Source organism: Phocoena phocoena, chromosome 1 (assembly GCF_963924675.1).
Source record: "Phocoena phocoena chromosome 1, mPhoPho1.1, whole genome shotgun sequence".
Lineage (NCBI taxonomy): Eukaryota > Metazoa > Chordata > Mammalia > Artiodactyla > Phocoenidae > Phocoena > Phocoena phocoena.
This window is the reverse complement of record NC_089219.1, coordinates 124,020,126-124,039,478: the sequence shown is the minus strand read 5'-3', so window position 1 is coordinate 124,039,478 and position 19,353 is coordinate 124,020,126. Positions and strand designations below refer to the sequence as shown.

The 19,353-nt window shown below is 39.1% G+C and overlaps 1 protein-coding gene across 3 annotated transcripts in view; it reads right to left on the bottom strand.

The window, feature by feature from the left end:
* Positions 1–18,250, bottom strand: part of MAEL (maelstrom spermatogenic transposon silencer) — a 69,041-nt gene extending 50,791 nt beyond the window's left edge. The window contains exons 1-5 of one of the 3 annotated variants that reach the window (XM_065882341.1): positions 18,032–18,225; positions 17,692–17,784; positions 15,791–15,890; positions 14,714–14,869; positions 13,443–13,484 (exon numbers count right to left, since the gene is read on the bottom strand). In XM_065882341.1, coding sequence (XP_065738413.1) covers positions 13,443–13,484; positions 14,714–14,869; positions 15,791–15,890; positions 17,692–17,784; positions 18,032–18,163 — 523 coding nt within the window. In that variant the 5' untranslated portion in view covers positions 18,164–18,225. Of the gene's footprint in view, positions 1–13,442; positions 13,485–14,713; positions 14,870–15,790; positions 15,891–17,691; positions 17,785–18,031 lie in introns of all 3 variants that reach the window. The other 2 variants (XM_065882347.1, XM_065882350.1) reach the window with 2 other exon arrangements.
* Positions 18,251–19,353: the final 1,103 nt, after the last annotated feature.

Below are 19,353 nucleotides of genomic sequence, written 5' to 3'. Positions count from 1 at the left end.
AATAAAAACAAAAATCAACAAATGGGACCTAATGAATCTTCAAAGCTTTTGCACAGCAAAGGAAACCATAAACAGGACCAAAAGACAACCCCTCAGAATGGGAGAAAATATTTGCAAATGAAGTAACTGACAAAGGATTAATCTCCATAATTCACAAGCAGTTCATGCACTCAATAACAAAAAGACAAACAAAAACCCAATCCAAAAATGGGCAGAAGACCGAAATAGACATTTCTCCAAAGAAGATATACAGATTGCCCACAAACACATGAAAGAACGCTCAACATCATTAATCATTAGAGAAATGAAAATCAAAACTACAATGAGATATCATCTCACACCAGTCAGAATGGCCATCATCAAAAAAAATCTAGAAACAATAAATCCTGGAGAGGGTGTGGAGAAAAGGGAACACTCTTGCACTGTTGGTGGGAATGCAAAGTGATACAGCCACTATGGAGAACAGTATGGAGGTTCCTTAAAAAACTACAAATAGAATTGCCATACGACCCAGCAATCCCACTACTGGGCATATACCCTGAGAAAACCATAATTCAAAAAGAGTCATGTACCAAAATGTTCATTTCACCACTATTTACAATAGCCAGGACATGGAAGCAACCTAAGTGTCCATCAACAGATGAGTGGATAAAGAAGATGTGGCACATATATACAATGGAGTATTACTCAGCCATAAAAAGAAACGAAATTGAGTTATTTGTAGTGAGGTGGATGGAACTAGAGTCTGTCATAGAGCATGAAGTAAGTCAGAAGGAGAAAAACAAATACCGTATGCCACCACATATATATGGAATCTAAGAAAAAAAAAGTTCATGAAGAACCTAGGGGTAAGATGGGAATAAAGACACAGACCTACTAGAGAATGGACTTGAGGATATGGGGAGGGGGAAGGGTAAGCTCTGACAAAGTGAGAGAGTGGCATGGGCATATATACACTACCAAACGTAAAATAGATAGCAAGTAGGAAGCAGCTGCATAGCACAGGGAGATCAGGTCGGTGGTTTGTGACCACCTAGAGGGGTGGGAGAGGGAGGGTGGGAAGAGATATGGGAACATATGTATAACTGATTCACTTTGTTTTAAAGCAGAAACTAACACACCATTGTAAAGCAATTATACTCCAATAAAGATGTTAAAAAAAATGGATAGGTTGTTTGGCCTGAGGCAACCGAACACTGGAGCCTACCTGTGCTGTTTTGTGGGGCTAATAGCAGACTCTGGGAGGGCTCACACCAAGGAGTACTTCCCAGAACTTCTGCTGCCAGTGTCCTTGTCCCCAAGGTGAGCCACAGCCACCCCCCACCTCTGCAGGAGACCCTCCAACACTAGCAGAGATAAAGCTGTCCATGAATCATCTTTGGAGAGGATGTGCAGATGCCAGTGTCTATTGGTGCTGGTGACTACAGCAAGAAGAGTGTCAGAATCTCCCTCAGTTCCTGACTTAAAAGGGCTTAGGATCACAGAAGTTTCTCCAGAAAAGACTCTTGCAATCTCCTTCCTGGAGGGTAAAAACCCAACAACCAATATTTGGAAGCTAAGTAGAGGAAGCAAACTAGAGTATGCAATGTGATAAAACTGAAAAAATTCAACAACTTGGGGTAAACAAGATTTGGTATCTGGATCCCAGCTCAGAGGCAGGCCTGCCAAGCTTGCAGCGTTGCTCTTGGGGTAAATGTGTTAACCATCTAAAGAGCATACACAGAGCTTTGAGACTAGGGCAGTGCGAAAGTACCACTGGATAACTTCTCCATCGGTGAAGGAACCATCCAAAGCTGCTACACAGAAAAAGAGAACTACAATTTTGGGAAGTGGTCGAAAAGTAAAAGTTACTATTAGAATTGCCATGTGGATGAAAGGCTCTTGGTGCTGCAGCCAGGAGTCAGTGCTGTGCCTCTGAGGTGGGAGAGCCAACTTCAGGACACTGGTCAACAAGAGAGCTCCCAGCTCCACATAATATCAAACGGCGAAAATCTCCCAGAGATCTCCATCTCAACGACAGCACCCAGCTTCACTCAACAACCAGCAAGCTACAGTGCTGGACACCCTATGCCAAACAACTAGCAAAACAGGAACACAACCCCACCCATTAGCAGAAAGGCTGCCTAAAATCATAATAAGTCCACAGACACCCCAAAACACACCACCAGATGTGGACCTGCCCACCAGAGAGACAAGAATCAGCCTTGTCCACCAGAACACAGGCACTAGTCCCTTCCACCAGGAAGCCTACACAACCCACGGAACCAACCTTAGCCACTGGGGACAGACACCAAAAACAACGGGAACTACGAACCTGCAGCCTACAAAACGGAGACCCCAAACACAGTAAGATAAACAAAATGAGAAGACAGAAAAACATACAGCAGATGAAGGAGCAAGATAAAAACCCACCAGACCTAACAAATGAAGAGGAAATAGGCAGTCTACCTGAAAAAGAATTCAGAATAATGATAGTAAAGATCATCCAAAATCTTGGAAATAGAATACAGAAAATGCAAGAAACATTTAACAAGGACCTAAAAGAACTATAGATGAAACAAACAATGATGAACAACACAATAAATGAAATGAAAAACACTCCAGATGGGATCAATAGCAGAATAACTGAGGCAGAAGAACGGATAAGTGACCTGGAAGATAAAATAGTGGAAATAACTACTGCAGAGCAGAATAAAGAAAAAAGAATGAAAAGAATTGAGGATAGTCTCAGAGACCTCTGGGACAACATTAAACGCACTAACATTCGAATTATAGGGGTTCCAGAAGAAGAGAAAAAGAAAGGGACTGAGAAAATATTTGAAGAGATTATAGTTGAAAACTTCCCTAATATGGGAAAGGAAATCGTTAATCAAGTCCAGGAAGCACAGAGAGTCACATACAGGATAAATCCAAGGAGAAATACGCCAAGACACATATTAATCAAACTGTCAAAAAGTAAATACACAGAAAGCATATTAAAAGCAGCAAGGGGAAAACAACAGATAACACACAGGGGAATCCCCATAAGGTTAACAGTTGATCTTTCAGCAGAAACTGCAAGCCAGAAGGGACTGGCAGGACATATTTAAAGTGATGAAGGAGAAAAACCTGCAACCAAGATTACTCTACCCAGCAAGGATCTCATTCAGATTTGATGGAGAAATTAAAACCTTTACAGACAAGCAAAAGCTGAGAGAGTTCAGCAACACCAAACCAGCTTTAAAACAAATGATAAAGGAACCTCTCTAGGCAAGAAACACAAGAGAAGGAAAAGACCTACAATAACGAACCCAAAACAATTTACAAAATGGGAATAGGAACATACATATCGATAATTACCTTAAATGTAAATGGACTACATGCTCCCACCAAAAGACACAGATTGGCTGAATGGATACAACAACAAGACCCATATATTTGCTGTCTACATGAGACCCACTTCAGACCTAGAGACACATACAGACTGAAAGTAAGGGGATGGAAAAAGATATTCCATGCAAATGGAAACCAAAAGAAAGTTGGAGTAGCAATTCTCATATCAGACAAAATAGACTTTAAAATAAAGACTATTAGAAAAGACAAAGAAGGACACTACATAATGATCAAGGGATCGACCCAAGAAGAAGACATAACACTTGTAAATATTTATGCACCCAACATAGGAGCACCTCAATACATAAGGCAAATACTAGCAGCCATAAAAGGGGAAATGGACAGTAACACATTCATAGTAGGGGACTTTAACACCCCACTTTCACCCATGGACAGATCATCCAAAATGAAAATAAATAAGGAAACACAAGCTTTAAATGATACATTAAACAAGATAGACTTAATTGATACTTATAGGACACTCCATCCAAAAACAACAGAATACACATTTTTCTCAAGTGCTCATGGAACATTCTCCAAGATAGATCGTATCTTGGGTCACAAATGAAGCCTTGGTAAATTTAAGAAAATTGAAATTGTATCAAGTATCTTTTCTGACAACAATGCTATGAGACTAGATATCAATTACAGGAAAAGATCTGTAAAAAATACAAACACATGGAGGCTGAACAATACACTACTTAATAACGAAGTGATCACTGAAGAAATCAAAGAGGGAAGAAATACCTAGAAACAAATGACAATGGAGACACAACAACCCAAAACCTATGGGATACAGCAAAAGCAGTTCTAAGAGGGAAGTTTATAGCAATACAAGCCTACCTTAAGACACAGGAAACATCTCGAATAAACAACCTAACCTTGCACCTAAAGCAATTAGAGAAAGAAGAACAAAAAACCCCAAAGTTAGCAGAAGAAAAGAAATCATAAAAATCAGATCAGAAATAAATGAAAAAGAAATGAAGGAAATGATAGCAAAGATCAATAAAACTAAAAGCTGGCTCTTTGAGAAGATAAACAAAATAGATAAACCATTAGCCAGACTCATCAAGAAAAAAAGGGAGAAGACTCAAATCAACAGAATTAGAAATGAAAAAGGAGAACAATTGACACTGCAGAAATAAAAAAGATCATGAGAGATTACTACAAGCAACTCTATGCCAATAAAATGGACAACCTGGAAGAAATGGACAAATTCTTAGAAATGCACAACCTGCCTGCCAAGACTGAACCAGGAAGAAATAGAAACTATGAACAGACCAATCACAAGCACTGAAATTGAAACTGTGATTAAAAAGCTTCCAACAAACAAAAGCCCAGGACCAGATGGCTTCACAGGCGAATTCTATCAAACATTGAGAGAAGAGGTAACACCTATCCTGCTCAAACTCTTCCAAAATATAGCAGAGGGAGGAACACTCCCAAACTCATTCTACGAGGCCACCATCACCCTGATACCAAAACCAGACAAGGATGTCACAAAGAAAGAAAACTACAGGCCAATATCACTGATGAACATAGATGCAAAAATCCTCAACAAAATACTAGCAAACAGAATCCAACAACACATTAAAAGGATCATACACCATGATCAAGTGGGGTTTATTCCAGGAATGCAAGGATTCTTCAATATACGCAAATCTATCAATGTGATAAACCATATTAACAAATTGAAGGAGAAAAACCATACGATCATCTCCATAGATGCAGAGAAAGCTTTCGACAAAATTCAACACCCACTTATGATAAAAACCCTGCAGAAAGTAGGCATAGAGGGAACTGTCCTCAACATTGTAAAGGCCATATATGACAAACCCACAGCCAACATCGTCCTCAATGGTGAAAAAGTGAAAGCATTTCCACTAAGATCAGGAACAAGACAAGGTTGCCCACTCTCACCACTCTTATTCAACATAGTTTTGGAAGTTTTAGCCACAGCCATCAGAGAAGAAAAGGAAATAAAAGGCATCCAAATCGGAAAAGAAGAAGTAAAGCTGTCACTGTTTGCAGATGACCTGATACTATACATAGAGAATCCTAAAGATGCTACCAGAAAACTACTAGAGCTAATCAACGAATTTGGTAAAGTTGCAGGATGCAAAATTGATGCACAGAAATCTGGCATTCCTAGACACTAATGATGAAAAATCTGAACATGAAATCAAGAAAACACTCCCATTTACCACTGCAACAAAAAGAATAAAATATCTAGGAATAAACCTACCTAAGGAGACAAAAGACCTGTATGCAGAAAATTATAAGACACTGATGAAGAAATTAAAGATGATACAAATAGATGGAGAGATACACCATGTTCTTGGATTGGAAGAATCAACATTGTGAAAATGACTCTAGTACCCAAAGCAATCTACAGATTCAATGCAATCTCTATTAAACTACCACTGGCATTTTTCACAGAACTGGAACAAAAAATTTCACAATTTGTATGGAAACACAAAAGCCCCCAAATAGCCAAAGCAATCTTGAGAATGAAAAACGGAGCTGGAGGAATCAGGCTCCCTGACTTCAGAGTATACTACAAAGCTACAATAATCAAGAGAGTATGGTACTAGCACAAAAACAGAAAGATAGATCAATGGAACAGGATTGAAAGCCCAGAGATATGCCCACCCACATATGGTCACCTTATCTTTGATAAAGGAGGCAGGAATGTACAGTGGAGAAAGGACAGCCTCTTCAATAAGTGGTGCTGGGAAAACTGGACAGGCACATGTAAAGTATAAGATTAGATCACTCCCTAACACCATGCACAAAAATAAGCTCAAAATGGATTCAAGACCTAAATGTAAGGCCAGAAACTATCAAACTCTCAGAGGAAAACACAGGCAGAACACTCTATGACATAAATCACAGCAAGTTCCTTTTTGCCCCACCTCCTAGAGAAATGGAAATAAAAACAAAAATAAACAAATGAGACCTAATGAAACTTCAAAGCTTTTGCAGAGCAAAGGAAACCATCAACAAGACCAAAAGACAACCCTCAGAGTGGGAGAAAATATTTGCAAATGAAGCAACTGACAAAGGATTAATTTCCTAAATTTACAAGCAGCTCATACAGCTCAATAACAAAAAACAACCAAATCCAAAAATGGGCAGAAGACCTAAATAGACATTTCTCCAAAGAAGATATACAGACTGCCAACAAACACATGAAAGAACGCTCAGCATCATCAATCATTAGAGAAATGCAAATTGAAACTACAATGAGATATCATCTCACACCAGTCAGAATGGCCATCATCAAAAAACCTAGAAACAATAAATGCTGGAGAGGATGTGGAGAAAAGGGAACACTCCTGCACTGCTGGTGGGAATGTGAATTGGTACAGCCACTACGGAGAACAGTATGGAGGTTCCTTAAAAAACTACAAATAAAACTACCATATGACCCAGCAATCCCCACTACTGGGCACATACCCTGAGAAAACCATAATTCAAAAAGAGTCACGTACCAGAATGTTCATTGCAGCTCTATTTACAATAGCCCGGAGATGGAAGGAACCTAAGTGCCCATCATCGGATGAATGGATAAAGAAGTTGTGGCACATATATACAATGGAATATTACTCAGCCATAAAAAGAAATGAAATTAACTATTTGTAATGAGGTGGATAGACCTAGAGTCTGTCATACAGAGTGAAGTCAGAAAGAGAAAGACAGATACCGTATGCTAACACATATATATGGAATTTAAGAAAAAAAATGTCATGAAGAACGTAGGAGTAAGATAGGAGTAAAGACACAGACCTACTAGAGAACAGACTTGAGGATATGGGGAGCGGGAAGAGTGAGCTGTGACAAAGCGAGAGAGAGGCATGGACATATATACACTACCAAACGTAAGGTAGATAGCTAGTGGGAAGCAGCCGCACAGCACAGGGAGATCAGCTCGGTGCTTTGTGACCACCTAGAGGGGTGGGATAGGGAGGGTGGGAGGGAGGGAGACACAAGAGGGAAGAGATATGGGGACATAAGTATATGTATAGCTGATTCACTTTGTTATAAAGCAGAAACTAACACACCATTGTAAAGCAATTTTACCCCAATAAAGATGTTAAAAAAAAATGGATAGAAGGCCTAAAGATATATTTCTCCAAAGAAGACATACAGATGGCCAAAAAGCACGTGAAAAGATGCTCAACGTCACTAATTATTAGAGAAATGTAAACCAAAACTACAGTGAGTTATTACCTCACACTCGTTAGAATGGCTATCATCAAAAAGTTTACAAACCGTAAATGCTGGAGAGGGTGTGGAGAAAAGGGAACCCTCCTAAACTCTTGCTGGGAATGTAAACTGGTACAACCATTATGGAGAAGAGTATGGAGGTTTCTTAAAAAACTAAAAATAGAGCTGCCATATGATCTAGCAATTGCACTCCTGGGCATATATCCAGAGAAAACCATATTTCAAAAAGATACATGCACCCCAGTGTTCACTGCAGCACTATTTCAAATAGCTAAGACACGGAAGCAACCTAAATATCCATCGAAAGAGCAATGGATAAAGATGTGGTACACATATACAATGGAATATACTCAGCCATAAGAAAGAATAATATAATGCCATTTGCAGCAACATGGATGGACGCAGAGAATATTATATTCAGTGAAGTAAGCCAAAGACAAATATCATATGATATTCCTTATATGTTGAATCTAAAAAAGAAAAATGATACAAATGAACTTACTTACAAAAAGATTCATAGACTCAGAAAACAAATTTATGGTTACCAAAGGGGAAAGGTGGGGGGGGAGGGATAAATTAGGAGTTTGGGATTAACATATACACACTACTATACATAAAATTGATAATTAACAAGGATCTACTGTATAGCACAGGGAACTCTACTCAATACTCTGTAATAACCTATATGGGAAAAGAATCTGAAGAAGAATAGACATATGTATAACTATATCAGTTTTCTGTATACCTGAAACTAACACAATGTTGTAAATCAACTATATTCTAATATAAAATAAAAATTAAAGAAGCAGCTGTGGTATATATATATGCATAGGACTACTACTCAGCCACAGAAAAGAACACAATTCTGCCATGTGCAGCAACGTGGATGGACTTGGAGGGCACTATGCTAAGTGAAGAAGCCAGACAGAGAGAGATCAATATTGCATGACATCGCTTATATGTGGTTCTAAAAAAACAAACTAGCGAATATAGCATAAAAGAAGCAAACTCACACATATAAAGAACTAACCAGTGGCTACCAGTGGGAGAGGTGCAATATAGGAGTGGGGGAGTGGGAGGTACAAAGTACTGGCTGTAAGACAGGATCAAGAATGTATTGTACAACATAGAGAATATAGCCAATATTCTGTAGTATCTGTAAGTAGAAAGTGATCTTTAAAATTGCATAACGTTTGGGGCTTCCCTGGTGGCACAGTGGTTGAGAGTCCGCCTGCCGATGCAGGGGACACGGGTTCGTGCCCCGGTCCGGGAAGATCCCACATGCCGCGGAGCGGCTGGGCCCGTGAGCCATGGCCGCTGGGCCTGCGCGTCCGGAGCCTGTGCTCCGCAACGGGAGAGGCCACAACAGTGAGAAGCCCACGTACCGCAAAAAAAAAAAAAAAAAAAAAAAAAATTGCATAACATTTAAAAATTTAAAAATATAAAAATACATAAACACCCCCTCAAGAAAAACCCAAATCCTGAGATTAGAATCCTGTGGTTCCAAATCCTGAGATTCTAAATCTCAACAAGCTTTTTGTGAAGCATGATAAACTGATTCTGAATTGTATGTGGAAAAGCAAAAAGTCAAGAATAACCACAATATTCCAAAAGAACACAGTCAAGTAAATATGATCAAAATATCACGTTTAACATATGACATGGGCACCAAAAAACAAGCAGGTCTATAGAACAGAAGATATCAGAAAGACTCATGCATAAAATGAAACGTGATATGATACAGGTGGCACGACATATGGGGAAAAATTGATTATTCAATAAAATACGCTGAGACAACTGATTATCCACATGTGAAAAAAACGGAACCGAATCTTTTCCTCACATCATACATAAGTCAATTCCAGGTGGAATAAGAACTTGGAACTATAGAAGAAAATAAATATATCTTCATGGCCTTCAAGTAGAAGGGAAATCTTAAATAAGACCAAAAAACCCCACAACCATGATGGAAAAGATACATTTACTGAACTAAAAATAAAAACTTCTGTTCACTAAAATACACCATAAAGAGAGTTAAAAAAATGCAAGGCACCAACTGCAAACAGGTATCTGCACACAATTAAAACAATCAATAAAAACATATTATAAACTTCCATAAACCAAAAAAAGATGAAAAACAATCCAATGAAAAAATGGGGAAAAGACACTGTTGAGTTAAAAAAAAAATACAAGTAAAGAAATATACACAATATGTTAAATCAAAGTTCAAGCAGAATTAAATACACCATTTAAATATGTATTTATCATAAAATTATTCATAAAACAAAGGAACTAACACAAAATTCAGAACAGTGGTTCTCTTAAGAGGGAGGATGAAATCAGGGAAAAATACAGGGGTCTTCAATGATAACAGCAATGTGCTATTTCTTCAGCTGACTGATCAGCAGGTGCACTGCTGATCATTAATACTCTTTCCACCTTCAGTGAATGTTATGATGTTTTTGTGTATGAAGCTTCATTTTAAAAGCTGACAGACCTTTTGTACAGGAAGCTAAAAGCAGTTTCTAAGGCTTTGCTCCTTTTAAAGCAGAGCTTCTCTCTCAAAAATCATTAATTAGTGAAATAGATAGAAGCAGAGTTGCTCTGGGGAAGTGTGGGAGAATGAGATGGGCCCAAACCTCCTACCTCCTCCTCCCCACTCCAACACACACATACAGAACCTGCACTCCCCTTCAGAGGAACATATGGGTTGTGGGGGGGGGAGTCTGTATCAAAATCTCTTCCAATCTTGAAATTCTTCGATATTATGTGCTAAACCATAATGCCCATGAAGCCTTCGCTTGATTTCACTTGTAACTACTTCTTAAAAGGTCAGATAGCACAGGAGCATTTGAAACATCTACATGCACATTCCTTAACTTCTAATCAAATTGTAACCACGTCAAATTTTAATTGCTTCAGTGTGTTACTGTATGAAACACGGTCTTTTCCTAAATATCAGCTTGATTACACTAGCCTGGGCATTTTTAGTTATTATGTCGACATAGCTGTCACTCTAATACACTCATTTGTCTTATTTAACTGGCACATTTCTCAGGGTTATCAAATTGGCAATTTAAGACATGCTTAAATTTGTGAGCTCCAAGGATCTTAGGTTTCCTGAATGAAAAACATTGTGCTCAGTTTTAATTAGTCTGAAAAAAAACTCAAGAAAACATTCCTAGAGTCCTTAATAGGTTTGTTTCTAAGAACCACACTTTCTCTACGAATTGTGAAATTTTTTGTTCTAGTTGTGTGAAAAATGCCATTGGTAGTTTGATAGGGAATGCACTGAATCTGTAGATTGCTTTGGGTAGTATAGTCATTTTCACAATGTTGATTCTTCCAATCCAAGAACATGGTATATCTCTCCATCTGTTTGTATCATCCTTAATTTCTTTCATCAGTGTCTTACAGTTTTCTATAAGACCTTTCTATACAGGTCTTTTGTCTTCTTAGGTAGGTTTATTCCTAGGTATTTTATTCTTTTTGTTCCAATGGTAAATGGGAGGATGCTCAACATCACTAACCATTAGAGAAATGCAAATCAAAACTACAATGAGGTATCACCTCACACCAGTCAGAATAGTCATCATCAAAAAATCTACAAACAGTAAATGCTGGAGAGGGTGTGGAGAAAAGGGAACCCTCTTGCACTGCTGGTGGGAATGTAAATTGATACAGCCACTATGGAGAACAGTATGGAGGTTCCTTAAAAAAACTAAAAATGGAACTACCATACGACCCAGCAATGCCATTACTGGGCATATACCCTTAGAAAACCATAATTCAAAAAGAGTCATGTACCACAATGTTCATTGGAGCTCTATTTACAATATCCAGGACATGGAAGCAACCTAAGCGTCCATTGACAGATGAATGGATAAAGAAGATGTGGCACATATATACAATGGAATATTACTCAGCCATAAAAAGAAATGAAATTATTTGTAGTGAGGTGGATGGACCTAGAGTCTGTCATACAGAGTGAAGTAAGTCAGAAACAGAAAAACAAATACCATGTGCTAACACATATATATGGAATCTAAAAAAAAAAAAGGTTCTGAAGGACCTAGCAGGACAGGAATAAAGATGCAGATGTAGAGAATGGACTTGAGGACACGGGGAGGGGGAAGGGTAAGCTGAGATGAAGTGAGACAGTGGCATGGACATATATACACTACCAAATGTAAAACAGATAGCTAGTGGGAAGCAGCCAGATAGCACAGGGAGATCAGCTCGGTGCTTTGTGACCACCTAGAGGGGTGGGATAGGGAGGGAGGGAGGGAGACACAAGAGGGAGGAGATATGGGGATATATGTATATGTATAGCTGATTCACTTTATTATAAAGCAGAAACTAACACACCATTGTAAAGCAATTATACCCCAATAAAAATGTTAGAAAAAAAAGAACCACACTTTCTGTTAATCAGTTAATTTGGAAAGACTGTAAAAATAAGCCTTTAAAAATAATTTTTTTTAAAATTTAATCAGAAACAAAATGAACAGTAAAGGGACATTCTCACAAATGAGTGTCTGGCACATAGAGATTCCAATGCACTCATCAGATGAACAAACCAGAAAAGGAACTTAAGTAAAAATGTGAAATTAATTCACCAGCTAAGTTTCTATTTTTGGTTTTACCACTGCCTATTTTGTCAAATAACCTCAGACAATGTAACACTTGAGATTAGCTAGGTTCACACCTCAAAGTTACAACAGAATTTTTTTCAAAGCTACAAACTTACTAAAAAAAATTGCCTTAAACTCTTTGTTCCAAGGCCTACAGCCCTGATCCCAGGCAAACAAAAAAAGGACTAGGACATATTTTTCACTAAGACTGGAAAAAACTCAAAGGACAGAACCAAAAATGAGTCTAAAATATTCTTTTCACTTATAAAGAACAATGTAAGTATTACAAAACAGCTGCTTGTTATGGCAGATTTGAAAAACTTATTTCTAATTTCAAACACTTCTACTGGCTAATTGCCTACATTTTTAAGAAAAAAACTGACATTTTGAATAAAACTTAAAAAGCAAACCTATTATCATGATTTTCATTTGAATCAAATAAGAAACTGGTTAAAATCTAGTTTCTAGAAAAGAGTACAAGAGCTTAGATATACAGTCACATCCTTTGGTTGCAAAATACTTAAAATAGAAACCCGTTTTCCTTATCTGAAAAATTAATTCATAGCTGTTTTGCTGTATAACATTCTGTTATTTTTGAAGTATCAACTTTTTTTTTTTTTTTTTTTTGCGGTACTCAGGCCTCTCACTGTTGTGGCCTCTCCCGTTGCAGACCACAGGCTCCGGATGCGCAGGCTCAGCGGCCATGGCTCACGGGCCCAGCTGCTCCGCGGCATGTGGGATCCTCCCAGACCGGGGCACGAACCCATGTCCGCTGCATTGGCAGGCGGACTCTCAACCACTGCGCCACCAGGGAGGCCCAGTATCGACTTTTTATCCCTTGATTTTGAATGGATATTCCTGTGAATGGCCCTAAATCTAGGTAACCTGATACCTGTTAAAAGACCTACCTATGCACCTGGCGGGTAAAAGCCGCTGATCTTTAAGCCAAACGATATAAGCAGAAAAAAAGAAGAAAGTAAAAACACAATCTCCATAAAGGGAAAAGGATATTATCCTTTCATTCTATATAATTATAAAGTTTTTGAGGATTACATACACCATCTACCACTTCTATGAAGATTCTCCAACAATAATTTAGGTTATTCTTCCCCCCAATCAATGTTTTATGTGTCTGTTTAAAGCAGCATCTTAACCAGGTACACACGTATTCAATGCCTATATTCTACCCCATTACTTTATACTTACTTGCAGCCTGACAATGAAACCGAAATCCTCGTGGAATTTCACCTGTAATACAAAATATTTTATTGAGAGAAGCAGAAATCTGGAAGCTCTCCGGTTGTGCTACAGTAATATTCCACAGGATAACCAAATCATAACATAGGTACTTGTTACTGCTATGTGAAATTACAGAAGATTAAACCCTCCTAGGGGACTTTTTTCCTAACCAAAGCTATTATGACTATCAAAGAATCTTGGTATATTGTCTAAGCTACTTTAAAAAGCAGGTTATTCCTCACAGAGAAAGAAATACTAGGTAAAGAAAATTTGTGCTAAAGGAATCTTAGCCAGGGGTCCACGAAGAGGCCACAGGGATTCATGAGGCCCTTGATATAGCAAGGTATTTACGTATTTCTTGGAGGAAAAAAAGTCTCCAAATTCTATTTTTTAATGTCTTACACCCGTACAGAAAAAAGTAGTTTTTTGATGTGTCCTAAGCAGCAACTCTCCTAAGTGTTAAGTAGGAAAATTTTTCTTGTTATCTCAAAACAAGGAAAAGTACTGGACTGTCCTAATGAATTTTAAAGCAATTGATAAAACTGAAGATGAAATTCTTCTTTTCCCAACCTCTTCTCCTTTACTCTTCCCCCTACACATTCCACCCACTTACCTTTAAAGGTATAGTACTCCCTTAACTACTCTTTACCAACTTGGGAACTGAATCAATTCCTATGTCTTCATTACTAATTGCTTTTGATGGGGTGGAGTAGGAGGAAGAAAAAATAGTGAGAATACCCGAGAGCCTATTAAATACTACGCTATTTCCATACCTTCTCATGTCTTCCTTAGAACAGGCCTCCAATAGGCATTATCCCCAATTTATAGAGCTAATAGGTTCAGAAAGGATAAGTACTTTGCTCAAGGTTATAAAGCAATAGCAAGTTAAAAACTAGTGACTGTGGAGGTGAAGGATGGGGTAAAGAAAAGAGCAAAGGTATAAGAAGCTTTCAGGAAATTCTAAGATGTAAGACTGCAAATAAGCAAATAGCAGTCTACACATTTTTCAAGCATTCTATCCACCCAACTCTAATGCTTACTTGAGGTTAAAAGACTAAACCAAAAACTCTGTGTCAACACTTAGTTCTAAAGTTTTTCATCCAATTATTATGAAGTCCTGTGTTACACTTTAAGAACTTACCTACACAACTGCTTTTAATAAAAATACTATTATCAAATAAGGTCAATATAAAAAACAACTTTTAAAGATCTAGCATCTACTCTAACTGGCCACTTACCAGGATTTATAAAGCTGTGGAAATCTGCCATAATACCTTCTTGGAGAGAATATTTAACACAGCCTATTTCACAAGGGAGGAAGCGCTGTTCACAGTGAGGAGGTAGCTCGCCATGGCTAAAAATGTTCAAAAAATAAAAAATGCCTCCAAGGACAGCTTAAAAAAAATAAAAAAGAAAACACAAAAAGATGAGCATTTCGCATTTACCCCTTTGACAAAACCAAAAGTTTTAGAACCTTTCTCCTTGTGTTCCTATATCCCTAAATGAGCTGGAAAAGAGAAAATAAATCAGCTATACCAGGTAAATTAATCAATTTTTATAATTACACTTATCAAGGATTAAAGTAGTAACCACTCTTTGCATGAAGTAACAAAATTATTCAAACTTGCAGCCAGCTCTACGTAATTTAGCTGTACATAAGCCCTGAATCTCAGGAATGACTTAAGAAAAGCTGTGACCCATACTCAAGAAATATAAGGGCTAGGGAAATAAAACCAAGTACAATCAGTGTAGAAAAACTGATATAAACTATGGACAATTTAGTTCACTCTTTACTTTTTACCAATATACACAAGACCACTTAGATTCTCTAAAGAAAGAAAGAAATGTGAGAATGTAAGGAGGTCTTATTTACCAGGATTGGCCACACTTAAGATGCTGAAGATTAAATTTTTAACAAAGAACATATTTAATAAAAAACAGCCAGAAGGAATAGGAAGGACTCTGATTAGCTATGTTTTTATCTAGGCTAGCTCAATTTATCTTTACTTTTATAACAAGTGTATGTAAGTGTCTAGCTATAAACACTTAAATCCAAAAAGTATGTTTAATAACATATGAAGTGGTAGAAAACAAGAGACCAGATTTTTGCAAAAAAAAAAAAATCTCCCGTGTTACTTCAACGAAAGCACATTACCCGATCTTTTACAACTTTAGTGCCATCGTGTTCAAACACCTGTAGTCAATTACTTTGAAAGGCAGAATCAAAATGAACAGAACACACGTTTACTGATCAATATATCATAGTATTTTAAGCACCCAAATTTATCTAAGCAAACATTTTAGGATTACTCTACCTTGATCACTTTTTAGAGACAAGCCTGACATATCCAGGGGTGAAACATTCTGCTTTGGTACAAGCATGCCCGGACTCCTCAGTGGGGTGGAAACAGGTTTCTAAAGAAAAAGGTAATCATTGGCCACATACTTAAACTCTTGCTGGGCACTTTATACCATACATTTAAATTTAGTAAAATAACTGCAAAACAACCCACAGATTACTTTGGTAACCTCTCCAGGCCAATAAACCCAATGAGTATATAAATAAATAATCGTCAACAAAACCAACACCCAAAGGCAGACAATGGCAAAAATCTATAAATATTTTGTATCAAAAGGCTGAGTGGTAAATAACCACTCCAATTACTGCTGAAAGCCATTTGCCCACTACTGATAATCTAAACTAATCCTACTGGGTCACACAATACATGCCTGTCCAGTGGCCAAAAAAATATTTCCCAGGACTTCCCTGGTGGCGCAGTGGTTAAGAATCCACCTGCCAATGCAGGGGGACACGGGTTCGAGCCCTAGTCTGGGAAGACCCCACATGCTGCGGAGCAACTGAGCCTGCGCGCCACAACTAGAGCCCACGAGCCACGACTACTGCAGCCCGCGTGCCTAGAGCCCGTGCTCCGAAACAAGAGAAGCCACCGCAATGGGAAGCCTGCGCACCACAACAAAGAGTAGGCCCCACTCACTGCAACTAGAGAAAGCCCGCGCACAGCAACAAAGACCCAATGCAGCCAAAAAATAAATTTATTAAAAAAAAAACATTTCCCAAAGTACTCTAATATTATTTGTTCTTCACTCAAAGTAAAAACCAGATTGTGCTGACTCCAAGTCTCAATGACGTATACATACAACGTGGCTTTCATTTTGAGGGGAGATGTCTTAAGACACCGTAGTGAGAAGTAAAAAAAAAAAATTATGGTTCGCAAGTACATATTCAACTTATTAGAGCGTCTACTCAAACATAAAGCCATAAAATAAAAATCTCTCAAACCTAAAACAAGCAAAACTCTCTCGAATTTCAATCCAATATTAACAGTTTATAATAAGAATAGAATTTTTGCTATGTAAGAATGGGAAGAACACAGAGGGAGGAGGGAAATTCCACAATTACCTTGCCTTTTCTTGATATGAATCAGCAACAAATTTTATTTAGTGCTTTAACATCCTGCTACACACAAATTAACCCAAATAAACTTTATACAACTCTCACCTGTAAGACACAAACATTCACAAACATCCATAAATCTTGTTATTTCCATACTTTAAACACAGAAACTGGCCTTGTTCCAGGTGTCATTCAAAAAAAGAGAGGGGGTCTTCCCTGGTGGCGCAGTGGTTGAGAGTCCACCTGCCGATGCAGGGGACACGGGTTCGTGCCCCTGTCCGGGAAGATTCCCACACGCCGCGGAGCGGCTGGGCCCGTGAGCCATGGCCGCTGAGCCTGCGCGTCTGGAGCCTGTGCTCCGCAGCAGGAGAGGCCACAGCAGTGAGAGGCCCGCATACCGCAAAGAAAGAAAAAAAAGAGATAGAGAGGGGAGCAAACTACTTTCAAACATTTGAAAAAGGGTTCTTAAATCATAAAGGAGTTGAAAGAGACCCTTAGAGGTCATCTAGTACAAACCCTAAATATCAACGCTCCCTTTGCTAATCACGGTCAACTGGGTGCAGGTTTTCTAAGGGGATTTTCCCTGGCCTTCACCATCAAATGATACCCAGGTGTGCCCTAGTACCGGAGCCTGCTATTTTTTTTTACCAGGCATTCTCTTACGTGAGGAAAAAAATGAAAAACTCTTCTTTGCATTCACCCAAATCACCCAGTCATCTACCATTGCCATTCACTCATCCAGCATTTACTGAGCATGCCTACGTGCAAGGCAGGTGACTGCTCTTCTCTGGCTAACTTTACCTGCTTCTCCGAAGGCCCAGAGTTTTTTCCCTGGGCAGCCCTCCACTCTCGAGCCATTTCTGCATATTTCTTCTTTTCCTCCTCCCTCAGGAGCTTGAGGAGATAGAAGGGGGAGACAAGCAGCAGCAGTGAGGGCCTACTGCCCAGGGCCCAGCCTGTAGACGCCTGCACATTACAGGGAGGCGGAAGCGGCGTCGGTTGCCCTGAGCCGCGGAAGGGTGGGGGTGGGAGTGTCCCTCCTCCTCCAGGAGGGGCCCAGGGGTCACTGGCCTCCTCGAGTCTTGTTTCCCTCCCATTTGCTCAACCGCCCGACCCTGGGCTCACTGGCCTCCAGCCTTACCGCCCAGTCAGCGGAACAGTAGGGGATGGCATCAGCGACGTGAGCCACGGGCAGGCCTCTCCGCCGTAGTTCGGGGATCTTCTCCTGCACGAAGAAATAGTAGGAATTGCGACTGGCCCTGCGGTTAGGCATGGTGGGCGTGGTACAGGCCTCAAAGGGGGCCAGAGACAGTGCCACCCCCACCCGCCCTCGTTCGGCTCACGCTCTTAGTAACCGAGGTGGAGGCCTGCGCGCGCAGGTCCGCAGCTCTCAGCCAATCAGGGCACGATGCGCAGGCGCATTGGCCTCGCCAGGAGAAAAACAGCCCGAGACTGTAAGATTCCCCCTCTTGCGGCCTTGGGGGAGGGTGGGGGCGGGGAGAGGTCACAGGTGAGGAGTATTCTGATTGTCTGGGATGAGTCGTTGGCGGAGGTCTTATCACGTGGAAGGCTTGGAGCAATTTCGGTATATTATTGCGTAACATCCATCAAAATAGGTAGAGAGAAAGAGGACCAGCAAGTGCTTCAGGTTCTTCGATGTTTTACAGCTGTAAGGGGCCAAATCTGTGCTGAGAATTGTGAAAGGTATTGGGTGGGGGGACAGAGTGAGGAACACGACTAACGATCTTTTCCCTCAATAAGTTTACAATCTAAGGATGAGGGAGGCGGGTAAGATGATGAAAACCACCAGTATGATTTGATTTGGGTTTTCCCCATTCTTAAATGACATTATTGTTTCAAAGAACATGGTTCTTAAAAACGCAGTTTTTCTTAAGTGTTTGGAAGGAAACATACAGTAAGAGGCTGAGATTTTAAATAATGTCTTTGAATAAAGTTTTATAGATTTCCTCATAAAGGTCTGGTTTCTTTATTTTTTGGTTGTTTTATTCCTAGAATATATTTGGAACTATTACATGTATTTCTTTTTTCCATTATATTTTCTAATTAGTTAACGCTGGTGTGTAGAGCAGGTATTGATCTTAGTGTTAATCTTGTGTATTTAGTCACCCTGCTGAACTCTCAAATTGGTTCAAATAGTGCCAATCGATTTTCTTGGATTTTCTAGTAATATGTGCTTCCCGCAGAAATTCCTATCTGTGTTCAGTTTATTGAGTATGTGTATACGTGTTGTATGTATATGTTTTAAAATCAAGAACAGGAGTTGAAATTTTATTAAATGCTTTTTGTGCATCTTTTCAGATGACCATATGGTTTTATCCTTTAATTGGTTAGCTCAATAAATGATATTGCTAGATTTTTCTAACGTTAAAGCATCCTACCATTCCTACTACTATAACCTCTTATTGATCATGCTTGGCATTGCTTATTTTTTAAAGCATACTT